Source organism: Patagioenas fasciata, chromosome Z, assembly GCF_037038585.1.
Source record: "Patagioenas fasciata isolate bPatFas1 chromosome Z, bPatFas1.hap1, whole genome shotgun sequence".
NCBI classification, from domain to species: Eukaryota; Metazoa; Chordata; class Aves; order Columbiformes; family Columbidae; genus Patagioenas; species Patagioenas fasciata.
The window spans coordinates 6,149,088-6,166,256 of NC_092560.1; the positions used below are offsets into that span (position 1 = coordinate 6,149,088).

At 51.7% G+C, this 17,169-nt stretch overlaps 2 protein-coding genes across 2 annotated transcripts; both read left to right on the forward strand.

The window, feature by feature from the left end:
- Positions 1-3,564: 3,564 nt before the first annotated feature.
- On the forward strand, positions 3,565-5,304 carry LOC136115254 (inositol 1,4,5-trisphosphate receptor-interacting protein-like 1). Its single transcript, XM_065861256.1, has one exon. The coding sequence runs from the start codon at positions 3,565-3,567 to the stop codon at positions 5,302-5,304; it is 1,740 nt and encodes a 579-aa protein (XP_065717328.1).
- A 5,103-nt stretch (positions 5,305-10,407) lies between these two features.
- On the forward strand, positions 10,408-12,147 carry LOC136115286 (inositol 1,4,5-trisphosphate receptor-interacting protein-like 1). The gene has a single exon (XM_065861288.1). The coding sequence runs from the start codon at positions 10,408-10,410 to the stop codon at positions 12,145-12,147; it is 1,740 nt and encodes a 579-aa protein (XP_065717360.1).
- Positions 12,148-17,169: the final 5,022 nt, after the last annotated feature.

Consider the following 17,169-nt stretch of genomic DNA (forward strand, 5'->3'; position numbering starts at 1 on the left):
CTTAGGATTTTAATCTATGTTTTTTGGTTTTTGCTTGTCTTTAGCAGGAATTGTACCCCTTACAGTCGCTAGAGCAAACACATGAAAGTTGCCTGCCTCCTTCTGTCTAGCTATTTATCACACACAGTTTGGCAATATTCAGGTCATTGTATTTATACAGTGTTTCTTTTATCCCCTCTTTCCGGCAGAGGCCAGTAAACACCAGCGGCTGTGGCACCCCTCCTGCCCAAGGCACATGTCAAGGCATCTTTTATACTCCCTCTGAAATTAGTTTCTGTCCCCAAAAAGGAATACTATGTTGGGTAGGACACCTTTTTTGAACATGAGGATTTTAAAGATACACTTGTCCTGGTTTTGTTAAAAGCAAGACCACTTTTCTTCTAGTGATTTTTCTTTCAGCTAAGTTCTTCTAGGCAGCTATACTTTTCTGAGTTTTAGCCTGCATACTTTTCCTTGGATGCTGTACTCAGTGCTGATAAGAAGACCAAGGGAATGCTGAAGAAGCTCATGTTTAGATTTATTACCATGGTAGCCAAGAAAGACTGATAAGTTTTCCCATGTTCCGTCCTGAGAGGGGCGTGTTTGAAGAGGGGTGGATGGAACAGGTGACTTAAATTGACCAATTAAGTATTCCATCCCATAACCGTCATACCCCCCTCATATATGTGAGGGTGATCACGAGGGTCACTCTCTCTTCAATCATGGCCGACATCTAGAGAGGACCCTGCCTGTCTGCCTGTGATCCACAGGCCTCAGGCCCTGCATCCCTGCAACCAGTTTCCAGTTTGCTCTGAAGTCCCACCCGTGACAGCCGGGGGCCTGCGCTGCAGCTGCTGGAGCCACCAGCTCCGCACACTCAGCTCCCGCTACTGCAGTGATGCCAACTCCACATCGAGCATTCAAGATTGGGTTTGTATATTTTGTGTATATATTCTCTTTCTATTAGTAGCATTAGTAAAAGCCTTTAAAACCTTTCAACTTGAAGTCTAAGTCTCTCTTCCTTCCTCCTTTCCTATCGTCTCTCTGATGCACAGGAAGTGGGTGGCGGGAGGTGAGGGGGTAACAGGGAGCGTCCGCCACAGTTTATTGCCGCCTTGCCTTAAAGCATGACACACTCCACATGGGTTCACGGGTAGGAGATAGGAACCACTCTGCTGCCAGGTGGTTGTATTACAGATATTACAGATGGAAGACCTAACTACTCGCAGCGGCAGTTCCCATCAACTTTGCTGCAAACCCTGCTCGCGATCCTGTCGCAAGAGGGACAAGCTCAGACAGGCAGCAGAGCTCCTGTGGGCTTTCTGGGTTGGCGCAGATTTTTCTTAGCACTTGAGTTGACTTAAAGGAACTGCCGTGTTTTGGGAGGAGGTTATTGATGGATATAGAGGAAAACAATACATGGAATTGAAAGGGAGAAAGAAACTTAACAGCTGAGACAATTATACTGTTAAGCAGGTATCTTTTACTTTGTCAGCGCTGGGGAACACTGGGGATCGTCCTCCATAAGTGCTCCAAAGACCGGACGCTCTTGCGCTGCTTATATTCCTATAATTCTTATGTATGAACTACAATCTTTGGAAATTTTGATACAGTCCCTAAGTGCCATGTCTACACATCTTTTGGGTACCTCCCGCCACTGTGCCTCAAGCACTTCCCTGGGTATCTTCGTTGAATGCTCATTAACGCTTTCAATGTAGAACTTTTTCCTGATAGCCCATCCAAGCTTCCTCTGGAGAAACTTGAGGCCATTTCCTCTCTTCCTATCACTTGTTACCTGGCAAAAGAGACCAACCCCCACCTCGCCACAACCTCCTTTCAGGCAGTTAGACACAGTGAGAAGGTCTCCCCTCAGCCTCGTTTTCTTCAGGGTCCCTCAACTGCTTCCATTACACTTGTGCTCCAGACCCTTCACCAGCCTCATTGCCCTTCTCTGAATTCACTCTAGCACCTCAAGGACTTTCCTGTAGTGAGGGGCCCAAAACTGACCCCAAGGTTCAGGGTGCAACTTCAGCAGGGCCGAGTACAGGAGGATGATTACTTCCCTCGTCCTGCTGGTCACTGTATTGCTGATACAAGCCAGGACGATGTTGGCCTTTTTGGACACCTGGGCACACTCCCGGCCCATATTCAGCTAGCTGTCAACGTCTTCTTCTGCTGGGCAGCTTTCCAGTCACCCTTTCCTGAGCCTGTAGTGTTGTATGAGGTGGTTATGACTCAAGTGCAGGACCCGGAACTCAGCCTTGTTGAACCTCCTTACAGCTGGCCTCGGCCCATAGATCCAGCCAGTCCAGACCTCTCTCTAGAGCCCTTCTGCCCTCATGCACATCAACAATCCCACCCAACTTGGTGTCATCTGCAAACCTACCAACCATGCACTGGGCTGCAGCTCCCCCTTTGCCCTTTGCCCTTCTCCAGCCTGGAGCACACAGGAATTGGAATAAAGGCGGAGGAAGAGAAGGAGCAGGATTTGAGTGTGCCCCATGCAGGCTGCTAGTCACACCATGAGGCTCTATGAACTACAAGCATCACTGCCATAAACAGGATGGACAGTCAGCACCTTTCATTAAAAAAATTGTGCTTCAAGTCTATGCAGCCTAGAATTATCTGTTTTCTCCTCCAGGTTTATTGGGACTGAATATTCACTATGGAGAGACTGGAGGGGAAAAGGGTAGATATTGATCTGAACATACCTCCCCAGCACATCTGTGACTCTTCAGGTCTTCTAGTCTCTAAGATATAGAATCACAGAATAGTTGGGGTTTGAAGGGAGCTTCAAAGGTCACCTAGGTCAAGGCCTGCCCTGAGCAGGGACATCTTCACCCAGATCAGGTTGCTCAGAGTCCCATCTCACAGGATAGGATGTCAGAGAGCAAAGCATCCATGGGTCACATCACCCAGTTTTATAATTGGGAAGGGTCTGGGGGGCTTCTATCTGGTTTGTAAACAGAACCCTGGGAGTGCTGGCCGGCTTGGTGGGTCTGTACATTGTCAGGGTTGGTGTTTGGCTGCCAGGGGCAGCTGCGAGTGGCTGGGCCAGGGTGGTGCGGACGGGCAGGGCCGGCGGGCGTGCCTGTGATGTGCTCGGGCGCCCGTGACATCACAAGGGACGAGTCCCCACGGGGCGGTTATCAGGGGCGCCAGCAGCAGCGCCGCCTCAGTCCGGCTTGGGCCAGCGGTGAGTGCGCAGGCGGGGGGAGGCCGGGCTGGACGGGCCCGGGGCAGAAACGCGGTCCCCGGGGGTGGGTTCTCACCCTGCCTGGAGGGCCCGGTCGCTCACGGGAGCACCTTGGCCAGGGCACGGAGCCGCCGCCACCAGGGCCGGGGCAGCCCTTGCTGCCTCCCAGCTGCCTCGGCCCCATTCCTACCTGCCCCCAGCTCCGTGCGGCCCCTGGCCTCGCTCTCCCTTCACCAGCCCCCTCTCTCCTGACCAGCCCCACTGAGCCCCTCCTCTCCCTTCTCCTGCAGGACATGGCTCTCTTGGACGTTTTCATCGGGCTTTTTCAAATTCTTACCCTGAACGTGCAGTTGGTCGGCTATGAGCTGGATGAGGAGACGCACAGGCGCATGGAGCAGCGTGCTGAGATGCTGAAACGGGAGATGACTTGGCTGTGGCAGGAGATAGAGGAGAGGAGCCGGGAGCAGAGGAACCAGGCGCAGAGGAACCAGGAGCAGAGCGGCTTTGCCTGGGCATCCCTGCTCCTCTCTGCCTTGCAACACTGGCTGTGCTGGGCCGTTGCTGGAGTCCTGGTCGTGCTCTTTGTGCTCTGCTGGTGCCTCAGGAAATGGAGCCCTGAGCCAGAGAGAGGAGAGGAGAGCTTTGCTAAAAACGTGGAGAAGAAGAAACATGAAGGAGAGAATGATGATGCAAACGAAGCTCAAGAAGAGAATGATGATGCAAATGAACCTGAAGAGAATCATGATGCAAATGACGACGAAGAAGGGAATGATGATGCAAACGAAGCTCAAGAAGAGAATGATAATGCAAATGAACCTGAAGAAGAAAATGACGATGCCAATGAAGACGAAGAAGAGAATGATGATGAAAACGAAAATGACGATGAAGAAGAGAATGATGATGAAAATGAAGATGAAGAAGAGAATGAAGATGAAGATGGAGATGGAGAAGAGAATGATGAGAATGATGATGAAGATGAAGCCGAAGAAGCGAATGATAATGCAAATGACCTGGGAAGGTTTCTTGAGGAGGACATAGAGCGGCCAGTTCAGCACCTGTACAGAGACTGCAAGTCTGTGATGAGCCTTATGGAAACCTTCATCCATCTCTACCAGTATATCTTCTCAAATACTTATTTCCCAGTGCTGGAAAAAGCCATCGAGGTGGGCAGTGCCTTTGAAGGTTGGAGTCCCCGTGGGGAAGACATCACCTACCGCCTGATTTTGCCCCTGAAGCCTCCCCGAGGACACACCTTCCACCTGGAGCCAGGCTCCGTGTGGCCAATGAGGAACTTCCGCATCCGTGTGGAGGTGGTGTGTACCTGTGAGATGGAGCAGCCGGCAGGAGAGACACGTTGCTTCCTCCATCACCCCGAGCAAGAGCACGGGAGGAATGCAGCCTTCAGCATCCTAGACGACCTCTGCACTGCCTCCTACCTAGACGTGCAGAAAACTGCGCGCTATTTCCAGATGTTTGTGAGACGTTCCTGGAGGGCTCTGCATCTTTCAACCGTACGCCGCCTAACAGTGCTGCCCTCTGACCGCTCCTGCAAATTCTGTGTGGTGCAACGCCGGGGGAAAAGGATTTTAATTGAGTTGATGTTTGGGGTGCAAGAAGGTGACTCGGACATCTTTGTGAGCAGCCAGTATACAGAGGCTGGCTACACTCCAAGCACAATGTGGCCAGAGACCTATGCTGTGGCAGAGATGAAGTTCTTCAGGTTGATTGCCAGAAAGGCACATCCTGACACCTGCTACCTCAGATGCCTGCAGCTCTGTGCCCGCTGCCTGCTGGGCAGAGACTTTTCCACCTATACACTGAAGACAGTTATGATGCACGTGCTGACCACCATGCCGCTGTCAAACTGGCACAGGAGGTATTTCTGGCAATGGCTGAACGACATCCTGCAGTACCTGCAGAGATGTCTGCGGAGGAAATGCCTGAACCACTTCTTCATTGGCAATGAGAACCTGCCAGAGGAGATCATCTTGCCCCCGGAACTGCGAATGGCTGAACCATTCAACCTCTTCCAGCACCTGACGCAGAATCCTTACGCCTCTGAGCACGCAAATCTTGAGTTTGATGGGCTGCAAAGTCGGGTTCATAGGATGCTTCTCGACAGGCGCTGAAAGAGGCCATCCTGCACAGAGCTGTGTTTGTGCAGGTCGCAGCTGCTGGCAGACAACCGTGTGTTCCAGGAAGAACAAAGAGGGGAGAATGCAGGGCACGGAAAGGAAAGGAAAAGGTGTTGCACCTTCCCTGCGCAGCTAAAGCGCCTCCTGGGGAGTGGGACACGATGCAGCTGAAGAGGCCATCACGAGGAGTCTTGTGACAGGGACTCCATTACCACCTGGACAGCAACTGCCCTCTCTCTTCAACAGCTTCCATTCCATTCCATTCCATTCCATTCCATTCCATTCCATTCCATTCCATTCCATTCCATTCCATTCCATTGCATTGCATTGCATTGCATTGCATTGCATTCCATTCCTTCTGGGAGCTTTACCACGTGCAGAGCTGCCCATAAGTGTTGTGTTTGAATAAAAGTTGTGTTGTGAGTGCTTGCATCACTTTTGTGGGGATCGTGGGCATAGGGTGCTGACTGCTCAGCTGCCACAGGGTCAGGGAGCATTTTGCAGAAGAGCTGATGTGGTGGGCTGTGGTCTCTCTCATTCTGTAAATCAGGCTCCTCTTTGCATCCATGCTTCCTCATCAGGGCAATGAGAATAGCCCTTCAGCCTCCGTGAGGTGGTCCATCCAGTGCAGCAGATGGCGCAGAGGACGCAGGAGCAGAGTGGCGTGGCCTTGGGAGCACTGTGCTTTTCTGCCTTGCAGCAGTGGCAGGTCTAGTCTTTCTCCTGCTCTTTGGGCTCTGCTGGCGGCTACAGAAAAGGAGCTGTGCCTATGTCGGTATTAATGAGGAGGAGAGATCCAGCAGCAACACAGCGCAGGAGAAGGAAGAGGAGACAGGGATGAGAAACACGAGGAAGAGGAAAGTGAAGAAGATCCCTGTGATGATAGTGATTTGAGCATGGTTTCTGAAAAGCACATTCAGTATCCAGTGCAGAACATGGCCAGCAAGTGCCAGGTGGCAGAGGAAGTAGCGGTGGCTTCCTCCATGTTTTCAGGTTGCTCTTCTTCAATAGTTTCTTCCTCACACTGCAGCCAGTCATTGAGGCGGGCAGCACTTTTTAAGGCTGGAATCCTCATGAGAACCATGCTGTCTCCCCCCTGCTTGTGCCCCTGCATCCTGCCCTTGGCCATGCCTTCCACCTCGATCTGAGCATCGTGGAGCAGGTGCTGGCAAGAGACCCCTGCAACCATGTGGAGCTGCAGCATGCCTGGATGAGGAGACATCTGGTGGAGAATGTGCTGAGCATGTGCATATCCCTGAGGACACACTGAGTAAATATCACCCTGTATCACCCCTCTTCCACGTTAGGGTGCTGCCCTTCTCCCGCTCATGCAATCTTCAGCTAGCTGACTACTTCAACAGGACTGTTTTCGTTGTGTGGACAGTCGGTGGGGAGAAAGGCAAGTCGGACATCTTCCTGAGCATTTGGTAGGCCGAAGCGACTTTACTGGTGTTTACTTTCTCTCTGATAGGATTGTGCTTTTTCAAGTAGCATTTGGTCATCTCATGATGTCACACTGATCCTTCATGGGTCCTTAGGATTTTAATCTATGTTTTTTGGTTTTTGCTTGTCTTTAGCAGGAATTGTACCCCTTACAGTCGCTAGAGCAAACACATGAAAGTTGCCTGCCTCCTTCTGTCTAGCTATTTATCACACACAGTTTGGCAATATTCAGGTCATTGTATTTATACAGTGTTTCTTTTATCCCCTCTTTCCGGCAGAGGCCAGTAAACACCAGCGGCTGTGGCACCCCTCCTGCCCAAGGCACATGTCAAGGCATCTTTTATACTCCCTCTGAAATTAGTTTCTGTCCCCAAAAAGGAATACTATGTTGGGTAGGACACCTTTTTTGAACATGAGGATTTTAAAGATACACTTGTCCTGGTTTTGTTAAAAGCAAGACCACTTTTCTTCTAGTGATTTTTCTTTCAGCTAAGTTCTTCTAGGCAGCTATACTTTTCTGAGTTTTAGCCTGCATACTTTTCCTTGGATGCTGTACTCAGTGCTGATAAGAAGACCAAGGGAATGCTGAAGAAGCTCATGTTTAGATTTATTACCATGGTAGCCAAGAAAGACTGATAAGTTTTCCCATGTTCCGTCCTGAGAGGGGCGTGTTTGAAGAGGGGTGGATGGAACAGGTGACTTAAATTGACCAATTAAGTATTCCATCCCATAACCGTCATACCCCCCTCATATATGTGAGGGTGATCACGAGGGTCACTCTCTCTTCAATCATGGCCGACATCTAGAGAGGACCCTGCCTGTCTGCCTGTGATCCACAGGCCTCAGGCCCTGCATCCCTGCAACCAGTTTCCAGTTTGCTCTGAAGTCCCACCCGTGACAGCCGGGGGCCTGCGCTGCAGCTGCTGGAGCCACCAGCTCCGCACACTCAGCTCCCGCTACTGCAGTGATGCCAACTCCACATCGAGCATTCAAGATTGGGTTTGTATATTTTGTGTATATATTCTCTTTCTATTAGTAGCATTAGTAAAAGCCTTTAAAACCTTTCAACTTGAAGTCTAAGTCTCTCTTCCTTCCTCCTTTCCTATCGTCTCTCTGATGCACAGGAAGTGGGTGGCGGGAGGTGAGGGGGTAACAGGGAGCGTCTGCCACAGTTTATTGCCGCCTTGCCTTAAAGCATGACACACTCCACATGGGTTCACGGGTAGGAGATAGGAACCACTCTGCTGCCAGGTGGTTGTATTACAGATATTACAGATGGAAGACCTAACTACTCGCAGCGGCAGTTCCCATCAACTTTGCTGCAAACCCTGCTCGCGATCCTGTCGCAAGAGGGACAAGCTCAGACAGGCAGCAGAGCTCCTGTGGGCTTTCTGGGTTGGCGCAGATTTTTCTTAGCACTTGAGTTGACTTAAAGGAACTGCCGTGTTTTGGGAGGAGGTTATTGATGGATATAGAGGAAAACAATACATGGAATTGAAAGGGAGAAAGAAACTTAACAGCTGAGACAATTATACTGTTAAGCAGGTATCTTTTACTTTGTCAGCGCTGGGGAACACTGGGGATCGTCCTCCATAAGTGCTCCAAAGACCGGACGCTCTTGCGCTGCTTATATTCCTATAATTCTTATGTATGAACTACAATCTTTGGAAATTTTGATACAGTCCCTAAGTGCCATGTCTACACATCTTTTGGGTACCTCCCGCCACTGTGCCTCAAGCACTTCCCTGGGTATCTTCGTTGAATGCTCATTAACGCTTTCAATGTAGAACTTTTTCCTGATAGCCCATCCAAGCTTCCTCTGGAGAAACTTGAGGCCATTTCCTCTCTTCCTATCACTTGTTACCTGGCAAAAGAGACCAACCCCCACCTCGCCACAACCTCCTTTCAGGCAGTTAGACACAGTGAGAAGGTCTCCCCTCAGCCTCGTTTTCTTCAGGGTCCCTCAACTGCTTCCATTACACTTGTGCTCCAGACCCTTCACCAGCCTCATTGCCCTTCTCTGAATTCACTCTAGCACCTCAAGGACTTTCCTGTAGTGAGGGGCCCAAAACTGACCCCAAGGTTCAGGGTGCAACTTCAGCAGGGCCGAGTACAGGAGGATGATTACTTCCCTCGTCCTGCTGGTCACTGTATTGCTGATACAAGCCAGGACGATGTTGGCCTTTTTGGACACCTGGGCACACTCCCGGCCCATATTCAGCTAGCTGTCAACGTCTTCTTCTGCTGGGCAGCTTTCCAGTCACCCTTTCCTGAGCCTGTAGTGTTGTATGAGGTGGTTATGACTCAAGTGCAGGACCCGGAACTCAGCCTTGTTGAACCTCCTTACAGCTGGCCTCGGCCCATAGATCCAGCCAGTCCAGACCTCTCTCTAGAGCCCTTCTGCCCTCATGCACATCAACAATCCCACCCAACTTGGTGTCATCTGCAAACCTACCAACCATGCACTGGGCTGCAGCTCCCCCTTTGCCCTTTGCCCTTCTCCAGCCTGGAGCACACAGGAATTGGAATAAAGGCGGAGGAAGAGAAGGAGCAGGATTTGAGTGTGCCCCATGCAGGCTGCTAGTCACACCATGAGGCTCTATGAACTACAAGCATCACTGCCATAAACAGGATGGACAGTCAGCACCTTTCATTAAAAAAATTGTGCTTCAAGTCTATGCAGCCTAGAATTATCTGTTTTCTCCTCCAGGTTTATTGGGACTGAATATTCACTATGGAGAGACTGGAGGGGAAAAGGGTAGATATTGATCTGAACATACCTCCCCAGCACATCTGTGACTCTTCAGGTCTTCTAGTCTCTAAGATATAGAATCACAGAATAGTTGGGGTTTGAAGGGAGCTTCAAAGGTCACCTAGGTCAAGGCCTGCCCTGAGCAGGGACATCTTCACCCAGATCAGGTTGCTCAGAGTCCCATCTCACAGGATAGGATGTCAGAGAGCAAAGCATCCATGGGTCACATCACCCAGTTTTATAATTGGGAAGGGTCTGGGGGGCTTCTATCTGGTTTGTAAACAGAACCCTGGGAGTGCTGGCCGGCTTGGTGGGTCTGTACATTGTCAGGGTTGGTGTTTGGCTGCCAGGGGCAGCTGCGAGTGGCTGGGCCAGGGTGGTGCGGACGGGCAGGGCCGGCGGGCGTGCCTGTGATGTGCTCGGGCGCCCGTGACATCACAAGGGACGAGTCCCCACGGGGCGGTTATCAGGGGCGCCAGCAGCAGCGCCGCCTCAGTCCGGCTTGGGCCAGCGGTGAGTGCGCAGGCGGGGGGAGGCCGGGCTGGATGGGCCCGGGGCAGAAACGCGGTCCCCGGGGGTGGGTTCTCACCCTGCCTGGAGGGCCCGGTCGCTCACGGGAGCACCTTGGCCAGGGCACGGAGCCGCCGCCACCAGGGCCGGGGCAGCCCTTGCTGCCTCCCAGCTGCCTCGGCCCCATTCCTACCTGCCCCCAGCTCCGTGCGGCCCCTGGCCTCGCTCTCCCTTCACCAGCCCCCTCTCTCCTGACCAGCCCCACTGAGCCCCTCCTCTCCCTTCTCCTGCAGGACATGGCTCTCTTGGACGTTTTCATCGGGCTTTTTCAAATTCTTACCCTGAACGTGCAGTTGGTCGGCTATGAGCTGGATGAGGAGACGCACAGGCGCATGGAGCAGCGTGCTGAGATGCTGAAACGGGAGATGACTTGGCTGTGGCAGGAGATAGAGGAGAGGAGCCGGGAGCAGAGGAACCAGGCGCAGAGGAACCAGGAGCAGAGCGGCTTTGCCTGGGCATCCCTGCTCCTCTCTGCCTTGCAACACTGGCTGTGCTGGGCCGTTGCTGGAGTCCTGGTCGTGCTCTTTGTGCTCTGCTGGTGCCTCAGGAAATGGAGCCCTGAGCCAGAGAGAGGAGAGGAGAGCTTTGCTAAAAACGTGGAGAAGAAGAAACATGAAGGAGAGAATGATGATGCAAACGAAGCTCAAGAAGAGAATGATGATGCAAATGAACCTGAAGAGAATCATGATGCAAATGAAGACGAAGAAGGGAATGATGATGCAAACGAAGCTCAAGAAGAGAATGATAATGCAAATGAACCTGAAGAAGAAAATGACGATGCCAATGAAGACGAAGAAGAGAATGATGATGAAAACGAAAATGACGATGAAGAAGAGAATGATGATGAAAATGAAGATGAAGAAGAGAATGAAGATGAAGATGGAGATGGAGAAGAGAATGATGAGAATGATGATGAAGATGAAGCCGAAGAAGCGAATGATAATGCAAATGACCTGGGAAGGTTTCTTGAGGAGGACATAGAGCGGCCAGTTCAGCACCTGTACAGAGACTGCAAGTCTGTGATGAGCCTTATGGAAACCTTCATCCATCTCTACCAGTATATCTTCTCAAATACTTATTTCCCAGTGCTGGAAAAAGCCATCGAGGTGGGCAGTGCCTTTGAAGGTTGGAGTCCCCGTGGGGAAGACATCACCTACCGCCTGATTTTGCCCCTGAAGCCTCCCCGAGGACACACCTTCCACCTGGAGCCGGGCTCCGTGTGGCCAATGAGGAACTTCCGCATCCGTGTGGAGGTGGTGTGTACCTGTGAGATGGAGCAGCCGGCAGGAGAGACACGTTGCTTCCTCCATCACCCCGAGCAAGAGCACGGGAGGAATGCAGCCTTCAGCATCCTAGACGACCTCTGCACTGCCTCCTACCTAGACGTGCAGAAAACTGCGCGCTATTTCCAGATGTTTGTGAGACGTTCCTGGAGGGCTCTGCATCTTTCAACCGTACGCCGCCTAACAGTGCTGCCCTCTGACCGCTCCTGCAAATTCTGTGTGGTGCAACGCCGGGGGAAAAGGATTTTAATTGAGTTGATGTTTGGGGTGCAAGAAGGTGACTCGGACATCTTTGTGAGCAGCCAGTATACAGAGGCTGGCTACACTCCAAGCACAATGTGGCCAGAGACCTATGCTGTGGCAGAGATGAAGTTCTTCAGGTTGATTGCCAGAAAGGCACATCCTGACACCTGCTACCTCAGATGCCTGCAGCTCTGTGCCCGCTGCCTGCTGGGCAGAGACTTTTCCACCTATACACTGAAGACAGTTATGATGCACGTGCTGACCACCAGGCCGCTGTCAAACTGGCACAGGAGGTATTCCTGGCAATGGCTGAACGACATCCTGCAGTACCTGCAGAGATGTCTGCGGAGGAAATGCCTGAACCACTTCTTCATTGGCAATGAGAACCTGCCAGAGGAGATCATCTTGCCCCCGGAACTGCGAATGGCTGAACCATTCAACCTCTTCCAGCACCTGACGCAGAATCCTTACGCCTCTGAGCACGCAAATCTTGAGTTTGATGGGTTGCAAAGTCGGGTTCATAGGATGCTTCTCGACGGGCGCTGAAAGAGGCCATCCTGCACAGAGCTGTGTTTGCGCAGGTCGCAGCTGCTGGCAGACAACCGTGTGTTCCAGGAAGAACAAAGAGGGGAGAATGCAGGGCACGGAAAGGAAAGGAAAGGAAAAGGTGTTGCACCTTCCCTGCGCAGCTAAAGCGCCTCCTGGGGAGTGGGACACGATGCAGCTGAAGAGGCCATCACGAGGAGTCTTGTGACAGGGACTCCCTTACCACCCGGACAGCAACTGCCCTCTCTCTTCAACAGCTTCCATTCCATTCCATTCCATTCATTGCATTGCATTGCATTCCATTCCTTCTGGGAGCTTTACCACGTGCAGAGCTGCCCATAAGTGTTGTGTTTGAATAAAAGTTGTGTTGTGAGTGCTTGCATCACTTTTGTGGGGATCGTGGGCATAGGGTGCTGACTGCTCAGCTGCCACAGGGTCAGGGAGCATTTTGCAGAAGAGCTGATGTGGTGGGCTGTGGTCTCTCTCATTCTGTAAATCAGGCTCCTCTTTGCATCCATGCTTCCTCATCAGGGCAATGAGAATAGCCCTTCAGCCTCCGTGAGGTGGTCCATCCAGTGCAGCAGATGGTGCAGAGGACGCAGGAGCAGAGTGGCTTGGCCTTGGGAGCACTGTGCTTTTCTGCCTTGCAGCAGTGGCAGGTCTAGTCTTTCTCCTGCTCTTTGGGCTCTGCTGGCGGCTACAGAAAAGGAGCTGTGCCTATGTCGGTATTAATGAGGAGGAGAGATCCAGCAGCAACACAGCGCAGGAGAAGGAAGAGGAGACAGGGATGAGAAACACGAGGAAGAGGAAAGTGAAGAAGATCCCTGTGATGATAGTGATTTGAGCATGGTTTCTGAAAAGCACATTCAGTATCCAGTGCAGAACATGGCCAGCAAGTGCCAGGTGGCAGAGGAAGTAGCGGTGGCTTCCTCCATGTTTTCAGGTTGCTCTTCTTCAATAGTTTCTTCCTCACACTGCAGCCAGTCATTGAGGCGGGCAGCACTTTTTAAGGCTGGAATCCTCATGAGAACCATGCTGTCTCCCCCCTGCTTGTGCCCCTGCATCCTGCCCTTGGCCATGCCTTCCACCTCGATCTGAGCATCGTGGAGCAGGTGCTGGCAAGAGACCCCTGCAACCATGTGGAGCTGCAGCATGCCTGGATGAGGAGACATCTGGTGGAGAATGTGCTGAGCATGTGCATATCCCTGAGGACACACTGAGTAAATATCACCCTGTATCACCCCTCTTCCACGTTAGGGTGCTGCCCTTCTCCCGCTCATGCAATCTTCAGCTAGCTGACTACTTCAACAGGACTGTTTTCGTTGTGTGGACAGTCGGTGGGGAGAAAGGCAAGTCGGACATCTTCCTGAGCATTTAGTAGGCCGAAGCGACTTTACTGGTGTTTACTTTCTCTCTGATAGGATTGTGCTTTTTCAAGTAGCATTTGGTCATCTCATGATGTCACACTGATCCTTCATGGGTCCTTAGGATTTTAATCTATGTTTTTTGGTTTTTGCTTGTCTTTAGCAGGAATTGTACCCCTTACAGTCGCTAGAGCAAACACATGAAAGTTGCCTGCCTCCTTCTGTCTAGCTATTTATCACACACAGTTTGGCAATATTCAGGTCATTGTATTTATACAGTGTTTCTTTTATCCCCTCTTTCCGGCAGAGGCCAGTAAACACCAGCGGCTGTGGCACCCCTCCTGCCCAAGGCACATGTCAAGGCATCTTTTATACTCCCTCTGAAATTAGTTTCTGTCCCCAAAAAGGAATACTATGTTGGGTAGGACACCTTTTTTGAACATGAGGATTTTAAAGATACACTTGTCCTGGTTTTGTTAAAAGCAAGACCACTTTTCTTCTAGTGATTTTTCTTTCAGCTAAGTTCTTCTAGGCAGCTATACTTTTCTGAGTTTTAGCCTGCATACTTTTCCTTGGATGCTGTACTCAGTGCTGATAAGAAGACCAAGGGAATGCTGAAGAAGCTCATGTTTAGATTTATTACCATGGTAGCCAAGAAAGACTGATAAGTTTTCCCATGTTCCGTCCTGAGAGGGGCGTGTTTGAAGAGGGGTGGATGGAACAGGTGACTTAAATTGACCAATTAAGTATTCCATCCCATAACCGTCATACCCCCCTCATATATGTGAGGGTGATCACGAGGGTCACTCTCTCTTCAATCATGGCCGACATCTAGAGAGGACCCTGCCTGTCTGCCTGTGATCCACAGGCCTCAGGCCCTGCATCCCTGCAACCAGTTTCCAGTTTGCTCTGAAGTCCCACCCGTGACAGCCGGGGGCCTGCGCTGCAGCTGCTGGAGCCACCAGCTCCGCACACTCAGCTCCCGCTACTGCAGTGATGCCAACTCCACATCGAGCATTCAAGATTGGGTTTGTATATTTTGTGTATATATTCTCTTTCTATTAGTAGCATTAGTAAAAGCCTTTAAAACCTTTCAACTTGAAGTCTAAGTCTCTCTTCCTTCCTCCTTTCCTATCGTCTCTCTGATGCACAGGAAGTGGGTGGCGGGAGGTGAGGGGGTAACAGGGAGCGTCCGCCACAGTTTATTGCCGCCTTGCCTTAAAGCATGACACACTCCACATGGGTTCACGGGTAGGAGATAGGAACCACTCTGCTGCCAGGTGGTTGTATTACAGATATTACAGATGGAAGACCTAACTACTCGCAGCGGCAGTTCCCATCAACTTTGCTGCAAACCCTGCTCGCGATCCTGTCGCAAGAGGGACAAGCTCAGACAGGCAGCAGAGCTCCTGTGGGCTTTCTGGGTTGGCGCAGATTTTTCTTAGCACTTGAGTTGACTTAAAGGAACTGCCGTGTTTTGGGAGGAGGTTATTGATGGATATAGAGGAAAACAATACATGGAATTGAAAGGGAGAAAGAAACTTAACAGCTGAGACAATTATACTGTTAAGCAGGTATCTTTTACTTTGTCAGCGCTGGGGAACACTGGGGATCGTCCTCCATAAGTGCTCCAAAGACCGGACGCTCTTGCGCTGCTTATATTCCTATAATTCTTATGTATGAACTACAATCTTTGGAAATTTTGATACAGTCCCTAAGTGCCATGTCTACACATCTTTTGGGTACCTCCCGCCACTGTGCCTCAAGCACTTCCCTGGGTATCTTCGTTGAATGCTCATTAACGCTTTCAATGTAGAACTTTTTCCTGATAGCCCATCCAAGCTTCCTCTGGAGAAACTTGAGGCCATTTCCTCTCTTCCTATCACTTGTTACCTGGCAAAAGAGACCAACCCCCACCTCGCCACAACCTCCTTTCAGGCAGTTAGACACAGTGAGAAGGTCTCCCCTCAGCCTCGTTTTCTTCAGGGTCCCTCAACTGCTTCCATTACACTTGTGCTCCAGACCCTTCACCAGCCTCATTGCCCTTCTCTGAATTCACTCTAGCACCTCAAGGACTTTCCTGTAGTGAGGGGCCCAAAACTGACCCCAAGGTTCAGGGTGCAACTTCAGCAGGGCCGAGTACAGGAGGATGATTACTTCCCTCGTCCTGCTGGTCACTGTATTGCTGATACAAGCCAGGACGATGTTGGCCTTTTTGGACACCTGGGCACACTCCCGGCCCATATTCAGCTAGCTGTCAACGTCTTCTTCTGCTGGGCAGCTTTCCAGTCACCCTTTCCTGAGCCTGTAGTGTTGTATGAGGTGGTTATGACTCAAGTGCAGGACCCGGAACTCAGCCTTGTTGAACCTCCTTACAGCTGGCCTCGGCCCATAGATCCAGCCAGTCCAGACCTCTCTCTAGAGCCCTTCTGCCCTCATGCACATCAACAATCCCACCCAACTTGGTGTCATCTGCAAACCTACCAACCATGCACTGGGCTGCAGCTCCCCCTTTGCCCTTTGCCCTTCTCCAGCCTGGAGCACACAGGAATTGGAATAAAGGCGGAGGAAGAGAAGGAGCAGGATTTGAGTGTGCCCCATGCAGGCTGCTAGTCACACCATGAGGCTCTATGAACTACAAGCATCACTGCCATAAACAGGATGGACAGTCAGCACCTTTCATTAAAAAAATTGTGCTTCAAGTCTATGCAGCCTAGAATTATCTGTTTTCTCCTCCAGGTTTATTGGGACTGAATATTCACTATGGAGAGACTGGAGGGGAAAAGGGTAGATATTGATCTGAACATACCTCCCCAGCACATCTGTGACTCTTCAGGTCTTCTAGTCTCTAAGATATAGAATCACAGAATAGTTGGGGTTTGAAGGGAGCTTCAAAGGTCACCTAGGTCAAGGCCTGCCCTGAGCAGGGACATCTTCACCCAGATCAGGTTGCTCAGAGTCCCATCTCACAGGATAGGATGTCAGAGAGCAAAGCATCCATGGGTCACATCACCCAGTTTTATAATTGGGAAGGGTCTGGGGGGCTTCTATCTGGTTTGTAAACAGAACCCTGGGAGTGCTGGCCGGCTTGGTGGGTCTGTACATTGTCAGGGTTGGTGTTTGGCTGCCAGGGGCAGCTGCGAGTGGCTGGGCCAGGGTGGTGCGGACGGGCAGGGCCGGCGGGCGTGCCTGTGATGTGCTCGGGCGCCCGTGACATCACAAGGGACGAGTCCCCACGGGGCGGTTATCAGGGGCGCCAGCAGCAGCGCCGCCTCAGTCCGGCTTGGGCCAGCGGTGAGTGCGCAGGCGGGGGGAGGCCGGGCTGGACGGGCCCGGGGCAGAAACGCGGTCCCCGGGGGTGGGTTCTCACCCTGCCTGGAGGGCCCGGTCGCTCACGGGAGCACCTTGGCCAGGGCACGGAGCCGCCGCCACCAGGGCCGGGGCAGCCCTTGCTGCCTCCCAGCTGCCTCGGCCCCATTCCTACCTGCCCCCAGCTCCGTGCGGCCCCTGGCCTCGCTCTCCCTTCACCAGCCCCCTCTCTCCTGACCAGCCCCACTGAGCCCCTCCTCTCCCTTCTCCTGCAGGACATGGCTCTCTTGGACGTTTTCATCGGGCTTTTTCAAATTCTTACCCTGAACGTGCAGTTGGTCGGCTATGA